The 18,349-nt window shown below is 42.9% G+C and overlaps 1 protein-coding gene across 29 annotated transcripts in view; it reads left to right on the top strand.

The window, feature by feature from the left end:
* Window positions 1–5,923: 5,923 nt before the first annotated feature.
* The window catches only part of cast (calpastatin), a 35,778-nt gene continuing 23,352 nt past the window's right edge, over window positions 5,924–18,349 (top strand). For 7 of the 29 annotated variants that reach the window (XM_086168033.1, XM_086168024.1, XM_086168021.1 and 4 more), the window contains exon 1: window positions 10,055–10,226. In XM_086168033.1, the coding sequence (XP_086024159.1) occupies window positions 10,152–10,226 (75 nt within the window). In that variant the 5' untranslated portion in view covers window positions 10,055–10,151. Of the gene's footprint in view, window positions 6,049–6,632; window positions 6,788–10,054; window positions 10,227–11,475; window positions 11,684–15,618; window positions 15,819–17,018; window positions 17,070–18,349 lie in introns of those variants that run through there. The other 22 variants (XM_086168032.1, XM_086168023.1, XM_086168026.1 and 19 more) reach the window with 14 other exon arrangements.

The following is an 18,349-nucleotide window of genomic DNA, read 5'->3' as shown; positions in this document are numbered from 1 at the left end:
AAATCAAAGCTGGATGGTGTTGGCCCACGTAGGAAGAAATCAAATTAAACATTCGCTGATGCTTTCTCACAAACTGCATCGACAATTAAAAATGTCGTGTATCCTCCCCGCCGTCCCTTCTATTGACACCGGCGTCAACAAGCTGTGCAAACACATCCTTTCAAAGTGATGCTCAAACATCCAGGCGGAGGGAATAAGCAACTGTGTGTGACATAAAACATACTACTTACCTTTTATACAAATATTAAAATTCATCATTTTAAATGGGGTACGAGTGGGAAAGTTGAAGCGTTAGACATGATAGAGCTACTGAAGCGGGTACATGAGGGTGGAACGTGGTTGGAGGCGGGAACGGCGCCGCCTTGTTTTCTGACGATGTTTGCAGATGACATCGTGATCTGTTACGAGAGCAGGAAGCAGGCGGAGGAAAACCTAGACGGGTGGAGGTCTGACATGGAAAGGAGGAGAACGGAGGTTAGATGAATGAAAGGGTTTTCATTCAAAGGCGATATGAGTGAAGTGGTGTTGAATTGGATGATTATGAAAATAGTGAAGAGATAAAGGTGGGATTTTTCATCATGCCAGTTTCTGAACTATATCATACGGGACAATCCGTCACTTCAGTTCGAACAGGCTTGTGAACTTGTAGGGGACAAAAAGGATAATATCATCTATTCGGGAATAAAGTGAGCTTGTTAGGTCACCGTGATTTAGGCTTGTCAAAACTCATAGTGACTGATAAATCCAGTCATCTGGCAGTGAGTAAACAGGTCTGCACCAGATCGGAGGTATAATCCACCTTTACCTAGCAACAACTGTTTGCTTTGACCAAAGCTCCCCGCTCAAGCATGAAATACACGAGCACTTACTCAGAAACACACACACACACACGGACTGGAAGGGCTGGAAAAAAAAAAAAGAGAAAGCGCAGGATGGTCAGTTGTTTGAGGCAGATTATGGTGTCATTGCAGAGCAATGAATCTTTGACTGTAATTCTGGTATCGTCTGTCCTCCTGACGGACCGGTCGGAGGCGGTTTTTCACAATAGGTTGTGCAGATCATCAGGGTTTCCAGTACTCAGTGAGAAGCAAACACGCCGACACGCTCGCATCGCACAATGGTGGGATGACGTCAGAGGTCTGAATGTCTTTTGCCACCTAATTATTTTTTTCAGCTCTGGGGACAGAGGTGAGGAAAAAGCCTTTTAGCTGCAGGATGATGCAGATGGAGCTGCATCACCGGCCCGTAATTGAAGCGAGGTGAACGCGTAGTTCTGTGATAAAATCTGCGATTTTGTGACATCACAGTTGTTATATACTGCTCAAAAAAAGAATAAAGGGAACACTTAAACAACACAATGTAACTCCAAGTCAATCACATTTGTGTGAAATCAAACTTAGGAAGCAACACTGATTCATTTTGACTTGTTTTAAGGACATTACATCAAAATTGGATCAGCATGTAGTGTGTTTTGTGACATCACGCTGCTGTGACAAAGGAATTTCCCCTAATAGGGATCAATAAAGTTGATCTTATCTTATCTTATCTTATCTTATCTTATCTTGTCTTGTCTTGTCTTGTCTTGTCTTGTCTTGTCTTGTCTTGTCTTGTCTTATCTTATCTTATCTTATCTTATCTTATCTTTAATTTTGAATGTGACTCTAAATCCAGACCTGCATGGGTTAATAAATTTGATTTCCATAGATAATTTTTGTGTGATTTTGTCGTCAGCCCATTCAACAAGGTAACAAACAAAGTATTTAACCCTCGAACACTCACGTTAAAATAAGTAACACCATCACTAACGTTAGGTATATTTTACCCAATATAATATCCTGGTTAAATTCCGGTTTTCAGCAACTTATAGATGGGCCGATGGGAGGAGGGAAACAAACATACAATTATTAACATCAGTTATTATGAAAATCACATGACAAGAATCGTGTGGGTGAATATCACCCGACGTTTGTGTTTTAGGGCACATGTTAGATGTTTTGGAGAGAAGGTCGGAGATGGTTGGGTCATTGAACATATTGGTGGACGGGTGCTGGAATTGGAGGTCTAGAAGAAGAGAAAGAGAAGATTTATGGACGTAGTGAGAAAGGATATGATGTTAGTTGGTGTGAAAGAGGAGGATGCAGAGAATAGGGTTAAATGGAGAAGGTTGATTAGCTGTGGCGACCCCTGAAGGGGGAAGTTAGAAGGACAAGAAGACTTTAGAATTCATATTCCAGCGACTTGTTCTCTGAAAGCAAATGTGGTTTCATTCTGAGACGGATCCATAAAACACAGTCTACAGGGAAAGCACCACACATGCATTTCCAAGTAAGAGTCATCTTGCTTATCAGACCTGACGTCAACACGTTTACTTTATATATTTACACTTTTTGAAATTGATTTCCATGAACATTAGCCTCTAAGTGGAACGGGCAGCTTTTTCTTGTAGCCTTTTCAATCTTGCACGATGATCAGTTTTCTTATGGTGGTAGATGATTTACAACACCGCTTTCACACATTTTCCACCAGCTGCCATTAAAATGTCAAGCTTGATTGAGGGGAAAACCAACAGTTACCAAGTGTCATGGAAAAAAAAACAGTGACGGTGCAGAAAACACACCAAATATTGACCGAAAAGGAAAATATCCCGGAAAATCTCGTGTTACTCTAAGAGATTATTAAAATACGCTCTAATTTCTTTATCAAACAGATCATAATGGAGAGAAAAGTTGTATTTTAGACACATTGACATTAAAATCATAAAGCTATGGTTTGATAAAAATCATGGCTTTCCTGTGACAGAAAATATTTTTTAATGTCTACATCCTTTTTTTGTTTTATGTCCTTTACATCCACTAAAATAAAGAGGAAGTATTTGTATGACACAAGCTTCAGGCTGCATCTCTTTAAAACTGACATCCTCTCAGCAAACAAAAGAATTTGTCCAGAAACCAGACCAGAAACAGGAAAAGTGGCTCTGTCAGAAATGCCTGATTTTTGGGGAAGATCTCGCTCCCTGAGAGTTTCACTTGCGGTAAATATGAGTCATGCAGGAAAGAAAAAGGCAAAGGTTAAGATTTTAGTTGTCCGTGTCACAAAAGCTCTGTTGGAAATGTCATGTGTTGACGGAAGATGCTGCAAAAATGTCAGCCTGATGTCTCTCGGACCACAATCACTTTGCCGCCGACAAGACGGGAGGAAAGCGAAGCGATGTGACGGGATTCGTACGGTTATCGAGAAGCATAAAGGTCACGCGGACGGAGCGAATCCGATTTATGTGACGGCCGCTGTTGTCACTTCAGATGTGCAAGTGGTATCTCTGCCGCGCGAAAAAGCAGATCAGCAAATGGTGACGCAAACATGTGAGCTGAGAGGGAACGGATCAGACAGGAAGTGTGCTCTTTCTTTATTTGTGCTTTTTCCAATTTTCTCTAATCTGTTTTTTTTTTTTTTTTTTGACGTCTTTTTGACCATGTCTTCTGAGTGTTAGTGGATGTCAGTGAGAAAAAGTTACAAAGAGCATTTGCTGAAGTCGTGAAGTCGTTTTTTGCGCATTCCGATTAAATACTTCTAAATCTTCAACTCCTCCGCTTTATATATCGATTAAAGAGATGAAGTGAATCCATTTTTTAATTACATTTGAACACTTGAAAGTTAAATTTGTTTGGTTCATGAAAATAGAGTCAAAATTCAGATTATTTCCCCATCAGTGTACAACGCAGACACAGATATGTGCAGAGAAGTCATCGCTGTCCGTGACTTGTTTTATTTCAGCTGCCGGGTTTGTTTTGCCATCGTCTTTCTGGACAATTTTCTGAATTGATCTGCGTCGCTTCCTGCCGGCTCTGAACTTCCACCAAGGAGAGGAGAGTGGTCTACACTCCGCTGCAATCGTATATCACGTGAATCGGTCAGTGTATCGGATTTGGAAATTTTGTCTCTTAATTCGACATGTGGAGGAGCGTTGACTGGCGACACTCTGCTCGGTGGTATTAGCAATACTGCAAAGCTAACATAATAATAAAAATAATAACATAATAAGCAATAGCTGTTGTTGGCTAAAGCCACGGCACACAAGCCTGAAATACAACAACAAAAAAACAACAGAATTTTCTTGCACCCTAAAGCACACCCATATAATTCCCAGCAACCCCAAAATCACACAGAAAACACGTATCAACATAAACCAAAACATTCTTGACGAGCTACAATATGTTTGCGGACGACATTGTGATCTGTAGTGAGAGCAGGGAACAGGCTGAGGAACATCTAGAGAGGTGGAGGTACTGCATGCGCTGGGAAGGAAGACAGAATATGTGTGTGTGAATGAGAGGTAGCTAGTAGCTGGTGTGAGAGAGGAGGATGCGGAGAATAGGGTTCGAGCAGGGGTGGGCGAACTTTCTGGCTCAGGAGACGCATTGACGTTTAAAATTTGACAGTCGGTACAAGATACATATAGGATACGATACATATAAAAAAAATAAAATGAATGCATTTGGTAGGAGTACATATCAGACTTGTCTGACATTTGTCAGAATACTGTCTGCTTTGAAAATAAAACCCGCTTGGTTTTGAAGGCTCTGACGTTTGCTTGCATTTCATACACAAACCGGTTTTTCCCTTTTAGCTCCCCATCCAGCTCATTCATGTGTCAGTATATCTACGGTAAAGGCTAATCCGTCATTTAGCTCAGGAAAATTCTCAAGTAGCTCCAAAAATGAAATAATCTCCTGTTTGAGCTCCAACATTCATCGATACTATCATTCAATCATTCATATCAAGTATGAATTCTGTACAAATCTTTGCCGGGCCGGATTAAATAAACGGACGGGCCGGATGTGGCCCGCGGGCCGGTGTTTGCCCACCCCAGGGTTAGAGGGGTTAGAGGGGGTTAGAGGGCGACCCCTGAAGGGAAAAAACAAAAAAAGAAAAAGAAGAAGACTCTTTTAGCGCTCATTACCCTTGACACTTTTCTCCAACCGTTCCAACCTGCTTGAACGCGCTTCTTCACCTCTTCTCCATCGGCCTGGAACAAAACTCTCCTCTGTCAAAAACCCATCACAAGACCTCAGGCAGCAGGAGGAATGTGACTGAAGGCTTGTTCCTAAAATCATGTTAAATCTAATTTGAATTTGGAGAAGCCTGTTTATTCCACAAAGGGATCATCTTCTCCCAGTTCATTCAATAAATTCAGGGGAGCGAAAACAAAACAGAGACACATGATAGAAGTGGAACCTTGTCGATGCAGATTTTTGTCCACTAGATAGCAGCAGAGTAGGGGGAAAAATTTCCACTCGAACCCGGAACAACAGCAGCATCACCCATCCATGGGGCGTGTCCCGTCATGCCAGGAATTCAGGAAAACTCTGGCTTCCTGCAGAAATGTGAACTTTAAAAAGACCAAACGGAATGGCATTGATTAACAATAACAATAACAATAACAATAACAATAACAATAACAATAACAATAACAATAACAATAACAATAACATCAGTAATAATAACACCAATAATAATCATAATGATAATCAAAATAATCGCAATGATGATAATAATAATAATGATAATAATAACAATAATAATAATGATAATAATAATGTAGTCATTAACGCCATTAATGAAGTTTTAAAAATCACCTATCTTGAGTTCAGGCAACTTTAGGATGTGTGACAACTTCACTTTTATGGCTCATCACACTAAAAGACAGAGCAGCTATTTTAGATCGATATTCATGCATATAACTAAGTACTTTATTTTGGAAATCCCGCTTTAAAAAGTCTTGGATCGGAGTATTTGCCCTCTCTGCCAACTTCTTGGATTCTCCTGCAGGCGTGAAAGCTGCTTGGGCGGGAGGGGCAAGTTGTTTTTGCAGAAAGGGGGCAGATCAGCTCTTCGATTCTGACTTCCAACCCAGGAGTCGTTGCGTGCAGGAGGTACTTCTTTAAGAAAGAAAAAAAAGAGAGATAACTTTAACCAATTCTATTTTTTTCCAAAATGCCTCATAGAAAGAAAAGCCACGGGCATCACAAACAACCCAAGGAGGCCAAAGAGGTGAGTACTAGTACTCTGCTGACGTCACAGATGAGGAAAACAAAAAATAAACTTCGTTTTGAGCCTGTGTGTGTGTATGTGTGTGTGTGTGTGTGTGTGTGGGAGTTATCGCATGAGATAGTGGGATTATTCTTCGTGTGTGTTGGCGTGTGCGTGTGCGCAGGCGTCCTCGGATGAGGGAGGGGTGGGGGTCGGTTCCTGCGATTGAAGAGATGATGAGGATTCAGAGGAACTAGCGGAGGGCCAGTTTTCACAGGAAGTTGTGTGTACATGTATGCATGCATGCGCAAGTGTGTGTGTGTGTGTGTGTGTGTGTGTTGGGGGGTTGATGTGGGAGTGGTGAAAGCTACTGGTCATTTCTGTGGAGGTTCTCAGTCATCCAGGTTTTGGTGAATTCTTGTGGAATTCTTCCTGTTGTAGCAAACTGGATTTGGATTTCTTCTACCGGTCACTGCTGGATCTTTGTGCAAGAACACAGTCGGTGGATCTGAGGAGCGGAAAGTCAGTCAGACAGACAGGCAGTTAGTTAGTCAGTCAGACAGGCGGTTAGTTAGTTAGTCAGACAGGCAGGCAGGCAGGGAACTCCACGGCTCACCGTGGAGGGCGGGGAGTGGCACGGCGCTCGGAAGGCATGAAAAATATCTCGCTTAAAAGAAAGCAGGGCGCCTTAGTTTAGCGAAGCGATCCGGGTTCGGCCTCCTGATCCCTCATGGCGTACGCAACATACTGGATGTATCTTGTAAGTACTCTCAACTTTTCCTCTCTCTGACAGCTCTGAGGAGAATGTGCTTTTGCTCCAGGAAAACCAGAAAGTGCTGGCACAAGATGCGTGATTGTGGACTTCCAGGTATCGCAGAGAGAGGCTTTGCTGTATTCATATGTGAGGGTGTGTGAATGTTTAAACTGTGATAGGTTTCAACATGCACACCTCCTTTTTTGAAATTTGGAGTTAGTTATTTTTTTTTTATTTTTTTTTTTTAAGGGGGAGGTGAGATAAAGTTCAACGCCCAGTCCTTCATGGGTGGGGAAGATTGATTCGCTCCATCATTGCTGTTTCTCTAAAGTGCGGTGAATTCATTTTCATTGTTGAATTAAGATATGGACGCGGTAATGAAGCAATCCTCGCCGCTTGTGAGACGAGGAGTTATTGCACAATGATCTGCAAGAACTTTAGTTTACATTCAAAAGTATGCAGTTTGTTCATTTCAAGAGCGGGATGTTGCACTTTCCCCCTATTTAACCCACTTATTTAGAGAACATAATATTACAGCGACTACATTCACTTTGACACTGCACATGTTGTCTTAAAAAATGCAAGACTCCATTTTTTTTTAATCAGGGTTAGAATTTAAAAAGGAAGTGAACTGAGGCAACTTGTCATTTTTTTTTTTTTACATGGAATTATTTGTAAAAATAAAAGAATCAGGACCCGAGTGCAGAGGAAGAGATGGGGCTTTAACGCGTCCCGTTACAATACAACTTGAATGGATGATAAAACATGATTCCCATTAACGGACTATACATGTCAATTAGAGGAGAAAAAAACTTTATTGCGTATTTAGAATGAATGAATTCACACAGCGGCGGAGAGACGATTCTGAAACCAGTTCCTCATCAGCTGTGAGGTGAATTGACGTGACACATGTGAGTCACGGCGTCCTGTCAAATTCAAATGAATTTTCTGCTTGTCATCGAACGCTTCGCCCTAAAAGTGATTTTGTTTCTTCGCCGTGATAAAATAAAGGTCACCTCCAAGGTTTATTCGGATTTGGAGGTGCGTGCACACCTGTGCATGCGCACACACACACACACACCGGCGGACCAGGATTGTAAAACTTTTCAAACCGTGTAAGAATACGGCTTGTAATATTTACATGTTTGTCGTAGAAATGCTTGAGGCGGCAGCACAGAGAGGCTGTTTCCCTGCTGCGGAGGCGATGCGGTTCACAGGTAAACGTCTGGCGTTCGTAAACGGAGTTTTGTTTCTGTCTCTCGCTGCCGTTCGTTTGTCAAACGTGAACGTCGGAGGGCCTGTAAATATTGATCCCGCGTATGTGAGAGCTGTGCGCTAATTGATCTGTGTATTACGGTGTGGTAACAGTTGAACTCTTTTTGCCCTTTTCGGGATTTGTAAGCATCTAAAAGTCGCTTTTGGCTGCGCTCTTGGGAGATAAACTAACTAAAAATAAGCAACAGAATAAGGCAAGCTCATGTTCAAAATGACCTTAACCCTCAAACGTTGTTATTTATTCACGCGTCAATATTTTGCATGCCAGAACCAATCCCTGCTGTGATTGGTCAGGAGGCGGGGCTTAATCTCAACCGTTCACATGTAAACTTAATCCGAATATCGGTTTAGAAGCAAAAGGCGTCTCGGTTGCCAGTTAGATTCCCGGCTCCTCCCGTCTGCACGCTGAAGCGTCCCTGGGCAGGACGTGCACGCCTCGCACCGCAGCTATTTCACCATGGGTGTGCGTTTAAGCAATGACGTGTAAAGCGACGTTTAACAGAAATGCCTTTTCTCTACACGGCAGCTGGTGTTGCACTCCTAACTGTACGTCACGTGTTACTCGGCGGTGTCGGAAAACGTCCGTCTGAGAAACATTGACCAGAAAGTCAGCTTTTCTTCCCGCGGTTGATCATTTGCTCAAAGAGTATTTACGTGTGTGACTATCTCTTATATTTGTATATCATTTATACCAATAGATTCCTGTTCAAATTACAAAATGCAGTTCTTCTAATGATCTACCAAAAAACCTTCAACGCCCCGGCCTTATTTTCTCATTTCATTGTCTTTGAGACGTGTGTGTGTGTTTGTTTGTGAAGTAAAAAATTTTGACACTCTCATTCCAATTATTTGTTTAACCCGATTTCTTTTTCGTCACGGTTTGTAATATTTAAAACCAATCTAATCAAGTCAGGGGGTGAAAACACCGAGCTGGCTTTTCCGGGCTTGTCAGCTCGAGCTTTGTCTTCCTCAAGGCGTTTGCATGCTTGACAGGGAGTGTATTGTGCTGCAGATGACACCTGAAAAACCTGAGTGTGTGTTTTTGTCTGTGAATATTTTCACAAGGCATGACTTCATTCCATGCAATCGGCCCCTCCCAGCGTCGAGCTCCCGACATGGGATTTTTCAAAAGTCATTTCGGCAGTATTGTTGCGCTCTGCGTGATGCTACAGGTGTCAGACATCATTCTGCTCATCCACTCCAATCAAACAGATGGTGTTTGCGTTTAAGAAATACCAACCTCGACCTTTTCAAAGTCTACAAACTCCGCCCGAAACACGTCCGCTACACCCAAGTCATGGGCGAGGTAGATCGTAATCACACGTTTGCAGATGACATGGAAACAATGGATGAAGAATAATGGTTTTGTAAACCGCAGATGCGTTGTTATCACATTTTCCAGCTGATTATGGAACAGGTTGCTCTAATGAAGAAAATAACCGAGGAAAAGAGGTTAGGAAAGGCGTATCAGAATGTTGTTTGGCGTCTCGAAGCAATTATACCAATTACATTTTTGCCGTCAGATATCAGCCGTCACCCATATCTGCAGCGGCTGGTGCGGTGGATGCAGGTGTAACATAAGCTCGCCCCTCCTTTTCGCTCCCTGGAAAGTTATTAAGCAAGACAGATTGCACAAGCTTGTCTTTTATTAGCGTGTGGCCCTTCACGACGTTATGGGTGTGTGCGTCAATAAGTAGCTGCTGTACGGTATCAAATAAAACCGAGGCGTTCCAGACCGTCAAGAATGGTCACATATATCAATAAAACGTGACGTATATATATGTGTGTGTGCTTAGAGGAGAGTCTATTTACCCTCCTGAGAAGCAGCTCAGTCGTGGCCCCTTATCAGGTGGGTGCCGGTCAGCTCACTTCCAGTTATAGCCCAGTGAGTTGCGTTCCAGCCCCTTGTGACTCGTGCACATCCGAGCCTTCCCCCTGCCCCCTCTGCTCCGGGACCACACCCCCTTCTTCCCTGACCCTCCCCCTCTCTCTCTCGCTCTCATTCCCATCCGTGCTCGTTGGAAACATGCTGCAAGGCGACAGACAAGGCAGAGGCTGATAGACAAACACTAACTCTGAGGCACTTGCCGCTATCATGGGCCAAATACTGAGCTGGATCCGGGGGCCCCGGGACTCGCCGGCCCTTCAGGATGTAGCTGTGGAGGACCAGGTGTGTGTTTTTAGTTTGGATTTGTGTCAACAGTCCTCATGTGCTTTGTTTTGTTAATCTGAGTCAACCTGCAATCGTGTTCTTATATGGTTAATCGTGCTGTTTTCTACTCTGTTTAGCAAAAGGCTTATCAGGGAAAAGTGTCTTGCTCCAATCCAAGTCAAACCAGGACTCTCTCTGTCTCTCTCTGTCTCTCACACACACACCCTCTTTCTCCCCCTCTCTGTCTGCTGGAATGCGAAGCACCCGGTCACCCTCTTGCAGCTCTTCTACATCAAATCAGTAAAAATGAGTTTTTAAACCGGACAAGGCCTGCAGTGTTTGGCGCCAGTTGCCACGAGCAGCCAAAACAAAACATTAATAGTGTCTGAGTGAGATATAGACTCATGTTTAGATTGCATATTTCAAGGGACAAAAATGAAGGCATTTTTCCTCTTATCTCACCCAAATAGCTTTGCGCTGTGATAATGTGTTTTGATGGAGCCGTCTGAACTGCATGTATATAATGGCACTTGTGTGCAGAATAAGATTTTCAACTTTGTTACATGTCGGCACGATGATGTGCGACAGGTTATCCCATCGGCTCCCGTCGGCGTCGTGTTTGCGGACAAAAGGTCAGACCGCAAAATGTGTCCCGGCATCCAGAAAGATTTTTAGATTTACCCCAAAAAGTCTCGGAGGTTACGTATATTATCGTTCCACGGAAGGAACCGGCCAATGGGAAGAGCTGTTCCCGATGGCCCGGTCAGCAAGGCCAAAACTGACAAGCCGTGCACTTCCTGCTTGTCAAACACACATTCCACGACAAGTTCTCATCAGTCGAGGACAAAACTGAAATGATATAAATCAAGCATAAAATTGTAAAAACACAAAGCTGTTTTTACAGAGGTCCAATAGTTTAACTGGTACGTTTAAGCCAAACGACATTAATTTCAAACTGGTTTGAGAAGCTGTTAATGTGCAAAGTTCACAGCGGGCATCAGCTGTATTGACAAAATGCTTCAGCACATGCGACACCCTCCGGCCGTGTACGTGTGTGTGTATGTGTGTGTGTGTGTGTGTGTGTGTGTGTGTGTTTGTTTGGGCGAGAGAGGGATTGAGAGAGAGAGAAAGAGGCAGAGAGGGGGAGAAAGTACATGATGTTCACGTAAGCTGACACACGTCCCGGGCAGCAGAGTATCATTCAGTTTCTCATCAAGCGTGTTTATGACTGGATTTGTCTGAGATTGCCCGTGACTCATTAGGACACGCGCTCTCGCAGTTACTATTCAACTGCTGGTTTTGCTGGAACTTATGTGTATTTATCCACAAAATGCTCAAAGGCTTTTTTTTCCACATCTGTTACGTCAGTTTCCCGGCCTCACCTGAGAATGCATGGTTTTACACGTTTGTTCTGCTTCTATTCATCAGCCGTGGAGGAGCTAAAACACGTTTGTCATGACGAGGGATTGAAGACGGTACGGTATGATTAATTCGGAATATTTTTCATGATTTTTCAACAGATATAAAATAAAATAAAATAATATAGCTGTTATTGACTGCACTCAGAGTCCCGGAGATGCTGGAGCCTATATATTAAAAATAATAAAATAAAATAAAATAAAATAAAAATTAAATAAATTAAATTAAATTAAATTAAATTAAATTAAAAAAAAGTTTTTCAACCTTTTCCTTGATTAATTGGCAGATAATTTTCCATATATTCAAGAATGTGGGTCAGTTATCCTGGTATTACTGGATGTAAAGTCAGCAACAGCACTTGGAGTTCATGAAGTCCATCATCTGAAGATCAGAATATGGAAAGTCGAAGAGGACGGACCTCAAAAACCTACAAGAAAGGAATCATTCATATAAATCAGAGATTAATGAATTAATCCATCCAGAAGGGGACTGGGAGGCTGTTACAAAGGGGGCTTGTTGGGACCTTAAATATTACCCCTCCTCTTGAAAGAATTTCACATTTATTTTCTGTGTTTTCTTTTCTGTTTGTAAGCTGGGCGTCGCCTCCAACCAAACAGTACGATTCTGTCATGCTCTGGAAACACTTTGAGGCTTATGCATTCTGCCGTGTCTGTGCATGCACTGTGCACAGGAAAGGGAAGCAGGGAAATGCTCACTTTTTTTTCCATTGTGGGAATGACTGTTGGTCAACAAACTCCATGAAAGTGTGCTGCCAGATTTACAGATAAAAGAGCAAACTTTAGCGTCTGGTCAGTTTCTGCAGAACTTTAATAGACATTTCTGTCTATTAAAGTTGCCTGGTTATATTGTTAAAGCTGCAAGGAGGGTGGACTCCAGCTCTCTCTCCACTCCTGAGTGCAGGATAAGTAGAAAAGATAATATTTGGATGGATAACAGATGAATGAATGAATATCCAACAATAATTTTGCATAGTACATTCACTGAGATGCTAATAATTAGCATTTGGATATCGTAAAAAGACTCTGATGACATCGCTGTTCTTAAAATATCAGGATATATTTAAAATAGACATATACTTTTCCTCTTTTAAGATCAATTTTTCTCACTTTAAGGTAATTTTCCTTTATTATTATTTTTGTCATTTATTGCTGAGTTCATCATTAAACTTTCTTAATTATTTTCGTAATGCTGAACCGCCCTTAAAAAACAAATAAAAAAGAATAACCAAAAAATTTCAATAAATATCTAAATTTGTTTCTATCATGAATGCAAATGACATATTTTTCAGAATATTGGATTTCTTTTTTATTCAAAAATAACGAAACAATAGAAAAAATATAGATAGACATATGTTGTAATGGATTGATCTTAATGTTGGTATATTATAGATTCACCATTAGTTGACAGCGGTTTTCTGAAATACTGAGCGCAACTTTTGTGTTTATTCCTAAATTGCATTGGAAACCGACCGTAATTGTACATTTTCCAAATGTTAAAATGTTAATGCCGTTTGTTATTCGTTTCAACTGTTGCAAAGACGTCTTTTACAATATTAGTATTGGGTACGGTGGTTAGCGCTTCCGTCGTGCAGCAAGAAGGTCCCTGCTTGGATTCTGGCAGGACGGCCTTCCTGCGAGGAGTCAGCACGTTGTCCTCGCGCCTTGGGTTTCCTCCGGGTTCCTCCCGTAGCGCCTGAATACACGCAAAAACATTGCTCTGACGTGTGAATTGGAGACTGAATGGTTTTATGTGATTGACCGCTGCAGGGTGAACCCCACTGACAGCTGGCATCGGCTCCAGCACCCCAACCCCGACTGCGCGACAAGCAGTATAGATAAAAAAATGAATGAATACATGAATGAATGCCGGTACCAGATCCAAAAAAGTCAATTTATAGTTTGCTTCTTTTTCCAAATTCTGCAGTCAGAAAACAATTTGCAGAAATAAGAAATAATTGGCAACTACACTGGCCGACTAGTATATCCCGATTCCCATGCAGGTTAAATTGTAACAAATACCAGCAAAGTGGACGCCAGTGTTTCTTTCCCATAGGCTGAAATCAGATAGCGTGATAGGATTCGGCCTCCCACTCGGGTTTTCTCAGGTCCCGCCTGCTCCAGATACTGTACGAAGCCCTGTTCTGTTTAAGCTCCACCGTATTTCAGTTCAGATAAGTCTCGCCGACCTGGCATTTAGATCCTGGTTGTCTCTTAAAAAACATGGCCACTGCGCCGCGCCAGACGTGACCATTTATCAGACGAAAAAGGTCCTCGCCGAGTCGGGCATTTAAAAGCGAGCGGGTGAACCCTGCCTGTCTCTTGCAGCAGGGCTGTCCTGGCAGATTTATTCCGAAAGGTCCAAAAACAGACTCACATGTTTGTACCGCGGAGATAGCAGCACGGGGATTGTGCAACCAGTCCTGGAGATCAGGGGTCTGCTTACTTGTCCTTTGACAGATATTTTTAGACCAAACCAACAGGGTCGTGCAATTTACACACAAGGTGAACTGACCCTGAATTTCACATTCCTTATCTTTAAATCCCGGTTCGTGTTTCTGAGATTTTTTAACTCGCAGGCTCCAGTTCGCCGGCGGAACGAGTCCAGTCACGTTCGCGTTACTGCTGTTAAAGTCTCAAGAACCTGGTAGTTTTCAAGTGAACAAAAAGTGATTACCTGTGTTTTGTTTGGTCCGTTGATTGTTTTCGGGATTTCAGACAAAACGGACACATTTAAGCCAGTATCACTGACAGACACAGTAAACCCAGTCATGCACACACACACACACACACACACACACACACACACCACGATCCTCTCGTCATTGTCACTTAAGTGCGATAAGTGTCATTTGACACTGGGGGGTGCTGCTCTCTGCGATCTCCCCTCTTTAACGTGTGATTTGCAGCTGTTCAGAGCGACAAGTAGTTCAACAAAATGAGCCATTAACCCGTGAGTGTTTGCTTAAGTCTTATAAACCGATGACATACAGTTTTTATCACCGGAAAAAACTTCTCCGCGGTCGTATTTTTAATTTCCTGCTGATTTTTGGTATATTCTTAGTGATTTTTTTTTTCCTCATTAATGAGGTAATTTGCTGCAAAATTTTCAGATTGTGGCGGCGCTGGAGGTACTGCAACTTTCTTGGTTCGATTCCTGGAAGTGTTGTTGAGCAAGACACTAACCGCTCATGGTTCATCCATGATGGGTTGATTGCAGAAAACGTTTTTCCCCACTGGGATTAATAAAGGTTTAATCATAATTGTACAATGAGGCTTCAAAGCACCATATCTATCGTACTTCGGTTCTCTGTGAAAGCTGGCATTTTTCAGAGTGGAGGCGGGTACTTACATCCCCCCCCCCCCTCCCCCCCCCCCCACACACACACACACACACACACACTCACACACTTTTTTTTTCCTCTCTGAAATTCTTACATAGCCTTACATGGCAGAAATTGCATTTCCTGTCCGTCTGGGGGGGCTGCTTATTTGTTTGCCAAAGGCAACATGCCGTAGGTGGTTGCCGTGTTTAGGGACTATTCTTTTCCATACAACAGCTTTGTCCTCTTTGGGTGTGGTTTGCAGTACATGTGATGTAATGCACCTCCTACTTTTCTTTCCTGACGCACACATGGTCTCCCTGTTTGAGCGGCTCCGCCGTCTAGATTCCTGAGCAGTGAGTCGAGCAGGCGCAACCAGAGCGTGCCCAGTAACATCAACGCTACTTCATTTTTGCTTCTTAATCGAAGAGCCTGCTGACTGCTGGTAGTTCCAATATACGCCACCCTGACTTAGACATCCAAATTTACAAAACATGCCCATAGGAACCTCCTGAAGTGTTTTTATGCCCTGACGTGAGAAGTGGGTGGGCCTGAAAATGACTGCTATCCAATCTGACCGAGCCTGCTGGTCCGGCTTCCAGCAGAAGAGGAGGCGCCTCGGAGCCACACGCTTGTTGTACTGCTTCGAGAAGGCGGGGCGGCAGGTTTTCCACCACTGGGTGTGTGTGTGTGTGTGTTTATGTGTGTGTGTGTGTGTGTGTGTGTGTGCCCATGTGAGTGTGCTTGAGTTTGGATTGAAGTATATGCGACAGCAGGGATCTAAGTTGGAGGGGTCTGAATAGAGGATCTTTAGAAAACGCAGAGGATTGTAACTCACAGGCAAACCTATGGTACGTATCTGGGCAGTATTTCCTTTTTGTTTTGCACCAGATAGCAGGAGGACTGACTTCCTGTTTTAGTGATACCTGGAGACTCTCTGATAGCTTTTTGTAACGGCAGAGCAGATTAGGTTTGGCAAATCTCTTCATTTATCAGCGTTTTTAACTGCGGTGCAGGGTTTCTTGTTGCTTTAAGAAAACAACCGGTGCTATTTTCTGTGTCAAGCCACGGAAAGTTGGCAAAGGTCTGCAAATAACAATGCCCGCAGGCCAAATCTCGTTGCCTCGGTGACAACACACAAGACCAAATCATCAATCGTACGTCTGATCAGCAGACGTGTAACTCATAGGAGTTCTTCTCTTCATCACAATCTTACATTGTTCTGAATCGAACTATATCAAGTTTAAATGCCGACTTTGAATCTGTACGCATTCTCATGAACGTTGAGGGCGTCGGAGTTCAGCCCGTCGGATGTTTGATATGATAAGAAAGGATGCAGAACGGGCAATGCTGCTGTGCGTCTTCTATATCTTTCTCTCTGCCATCTTTAAAATTACACCAAAGTAGACATCAGATCATTATCCTTATCCATCAAGCCGCAGACTTACGGCTCCCCCGGCCGAATCTTCGCTCTGCAGATATTTCCTTCATTACTAGACAGTTTTCCGCTACCGTCTGAAACATTGGCAGATCGTTTTGCTGCCTAACAGAGATGATCCACAATTTTTAAGATAAACTGCCGGGGCTATTTTAAAGCTGAAGTAGCAGCAAGCGGAGAGAACGACTTCAGCCATATTCACACGTCTGCGGTTTGCGGGGTGGGGCTCGGCATTAGTCATCAGTTTTGAAAACGGGCCCGAGCGAGTGTGTGAGATGTATTGTTGGGAGTGGACTGGATAACGCTGAGTTGTCGCCTGATCTCTGAGAGTCAGTGACATACAAACATCGTCGAACTTACACGATTTGCAGAAAACATCTCAAAGGTGAAATGCATGAATTAAAAATCTGTATCTCAGTGAACTTTTCTCCTTTTCTATATCAACTTGTGTCGGCAGTGAATCTCACAGACAATCTATAAATGTTATTTTATGGATTTTTTTTTTTTTGGCAAACAAAGGCTTATTTTTTTTGTTTGCTTGCATCCAGAATGATCAATGTAGCTTATTATTCTGCTTAAGCCTGACCCGAGTCGTATTTATCTCACGGAACAGACACTTGGCGGCTGCAGGCCCCTTCCACTGCCCAGAAAAAATTTCAACCAGGTACACCTGTATGGAAAGATCGCCATCTGCACATGGTTATCCTGTTTGTGCACGAAGGATGGACGGGTTCAAAGGAACATCTCAGAATATGTTGAAATCAATACATTAGAATACAGAAAACGGGCTCAGTCCACTCATTGGCTACTCCAGCATGGCAACGGGCCTGCAGAGCTCTCATTTCAGATGGCTAGAAAAAGGTGTTCCTATCAGTTTGTCCATCCTTTATCCATTGATTGCTGCATGATGAAACTCTGTGGAGAGACTATATGCTGTATTTCACAATTTAGCTGATATGCTGATTTTTCCCCCAGGCTCCCAATGGAGTAAAGGTGAAACAAGAATATTAAGGAATGATTGCTTGTGTTCAGATTGCGGTTTGGTTTTTGTCTCATGGGGTGACCTGCGACAGCTCGTGGAGCACCGAGGAAGGCGATGAATGGCTTATTTGGGCCGGCAGTGACTTTACGATGTAAAGGAGGATGTCTGAGGAATCAGACTGAAATTCATCCTCGACACCGGCTACCAAGAAATCAGTCGTTTTTCCGTTGTCGTGTCTTCATGGCCGCATAAACAAGGAAGCCATGTATAAACAACTGGTCTGCCTTTGCTATCGCTAAGTTTGTTTGCATTTAAAATCCTGCAAATGCATGGAAAAAGAGACATTTACTGAAGAATATGAGCAGAAACAAAAGGATCGACTTTGAATAAATGCTCCTTGATTTCTCAGTGTGTCAGTCCAAAATAACAGCAAACAACTTCAAGGCTAAAATAGAAATGTGATTTCATGTTGTTCAAAATGCGGTGCGGACTCGTCTCTTCCCTGAGTTTGAAATAGTACGACATCAGCAAGTGAGTCCCTTATCACGCTCGACTGTGCTCAACACCAAGTCCAGAACTCTGAGATGTGTGTGAATGCACCAGGAGAACTAGCTGTTTGCTTGCCTGTTTGAAAAGTATCTAGTTTGCTCACTGTGTGTCCCGCCTAACCTGTCTTAAATGCCATCTGCCGCATATGCACACACACACACACATTGTAGAGGCAGGGTTGTTGTTGGCCTCCTGCATTTTTTGTTTGTTTTTTGTGTTTATTTAATCAGGCTGGGTCTTGAGGGTGCACTTTGGTTTTGTGTGCAGAGTAGAATCCTGAATCTGAGCCTCCTCACGCCCGTGGTTGCATGCGCAACACACACCCCTGCGCTCACTGGCCCTCCTCTGGCATTATGATATTCCGCCAAAAAAAGTTAAAAATTCATCTAACAACTTGGTTTACATGTCATTCA

Source organism: Fistularia commersonii, chromosome 21 (genome assembly GCF_037954325.1).
Source record: "Fistularia commersonii isolate RoL2024-O1a breed Wild chromosome 21, RoL_Fcom_v1.0, whole genome shotgun sequence".
Lineage (NCBI taxonomy): Eukaryota > Metazoa > Chordata > Actinopteri > Syngnathiformes > Fistulariidae > Fistularia > Fistularia commersonii.
This window is presented reverse-complemented; position numbering and strand designations above follow the sequence as displayed.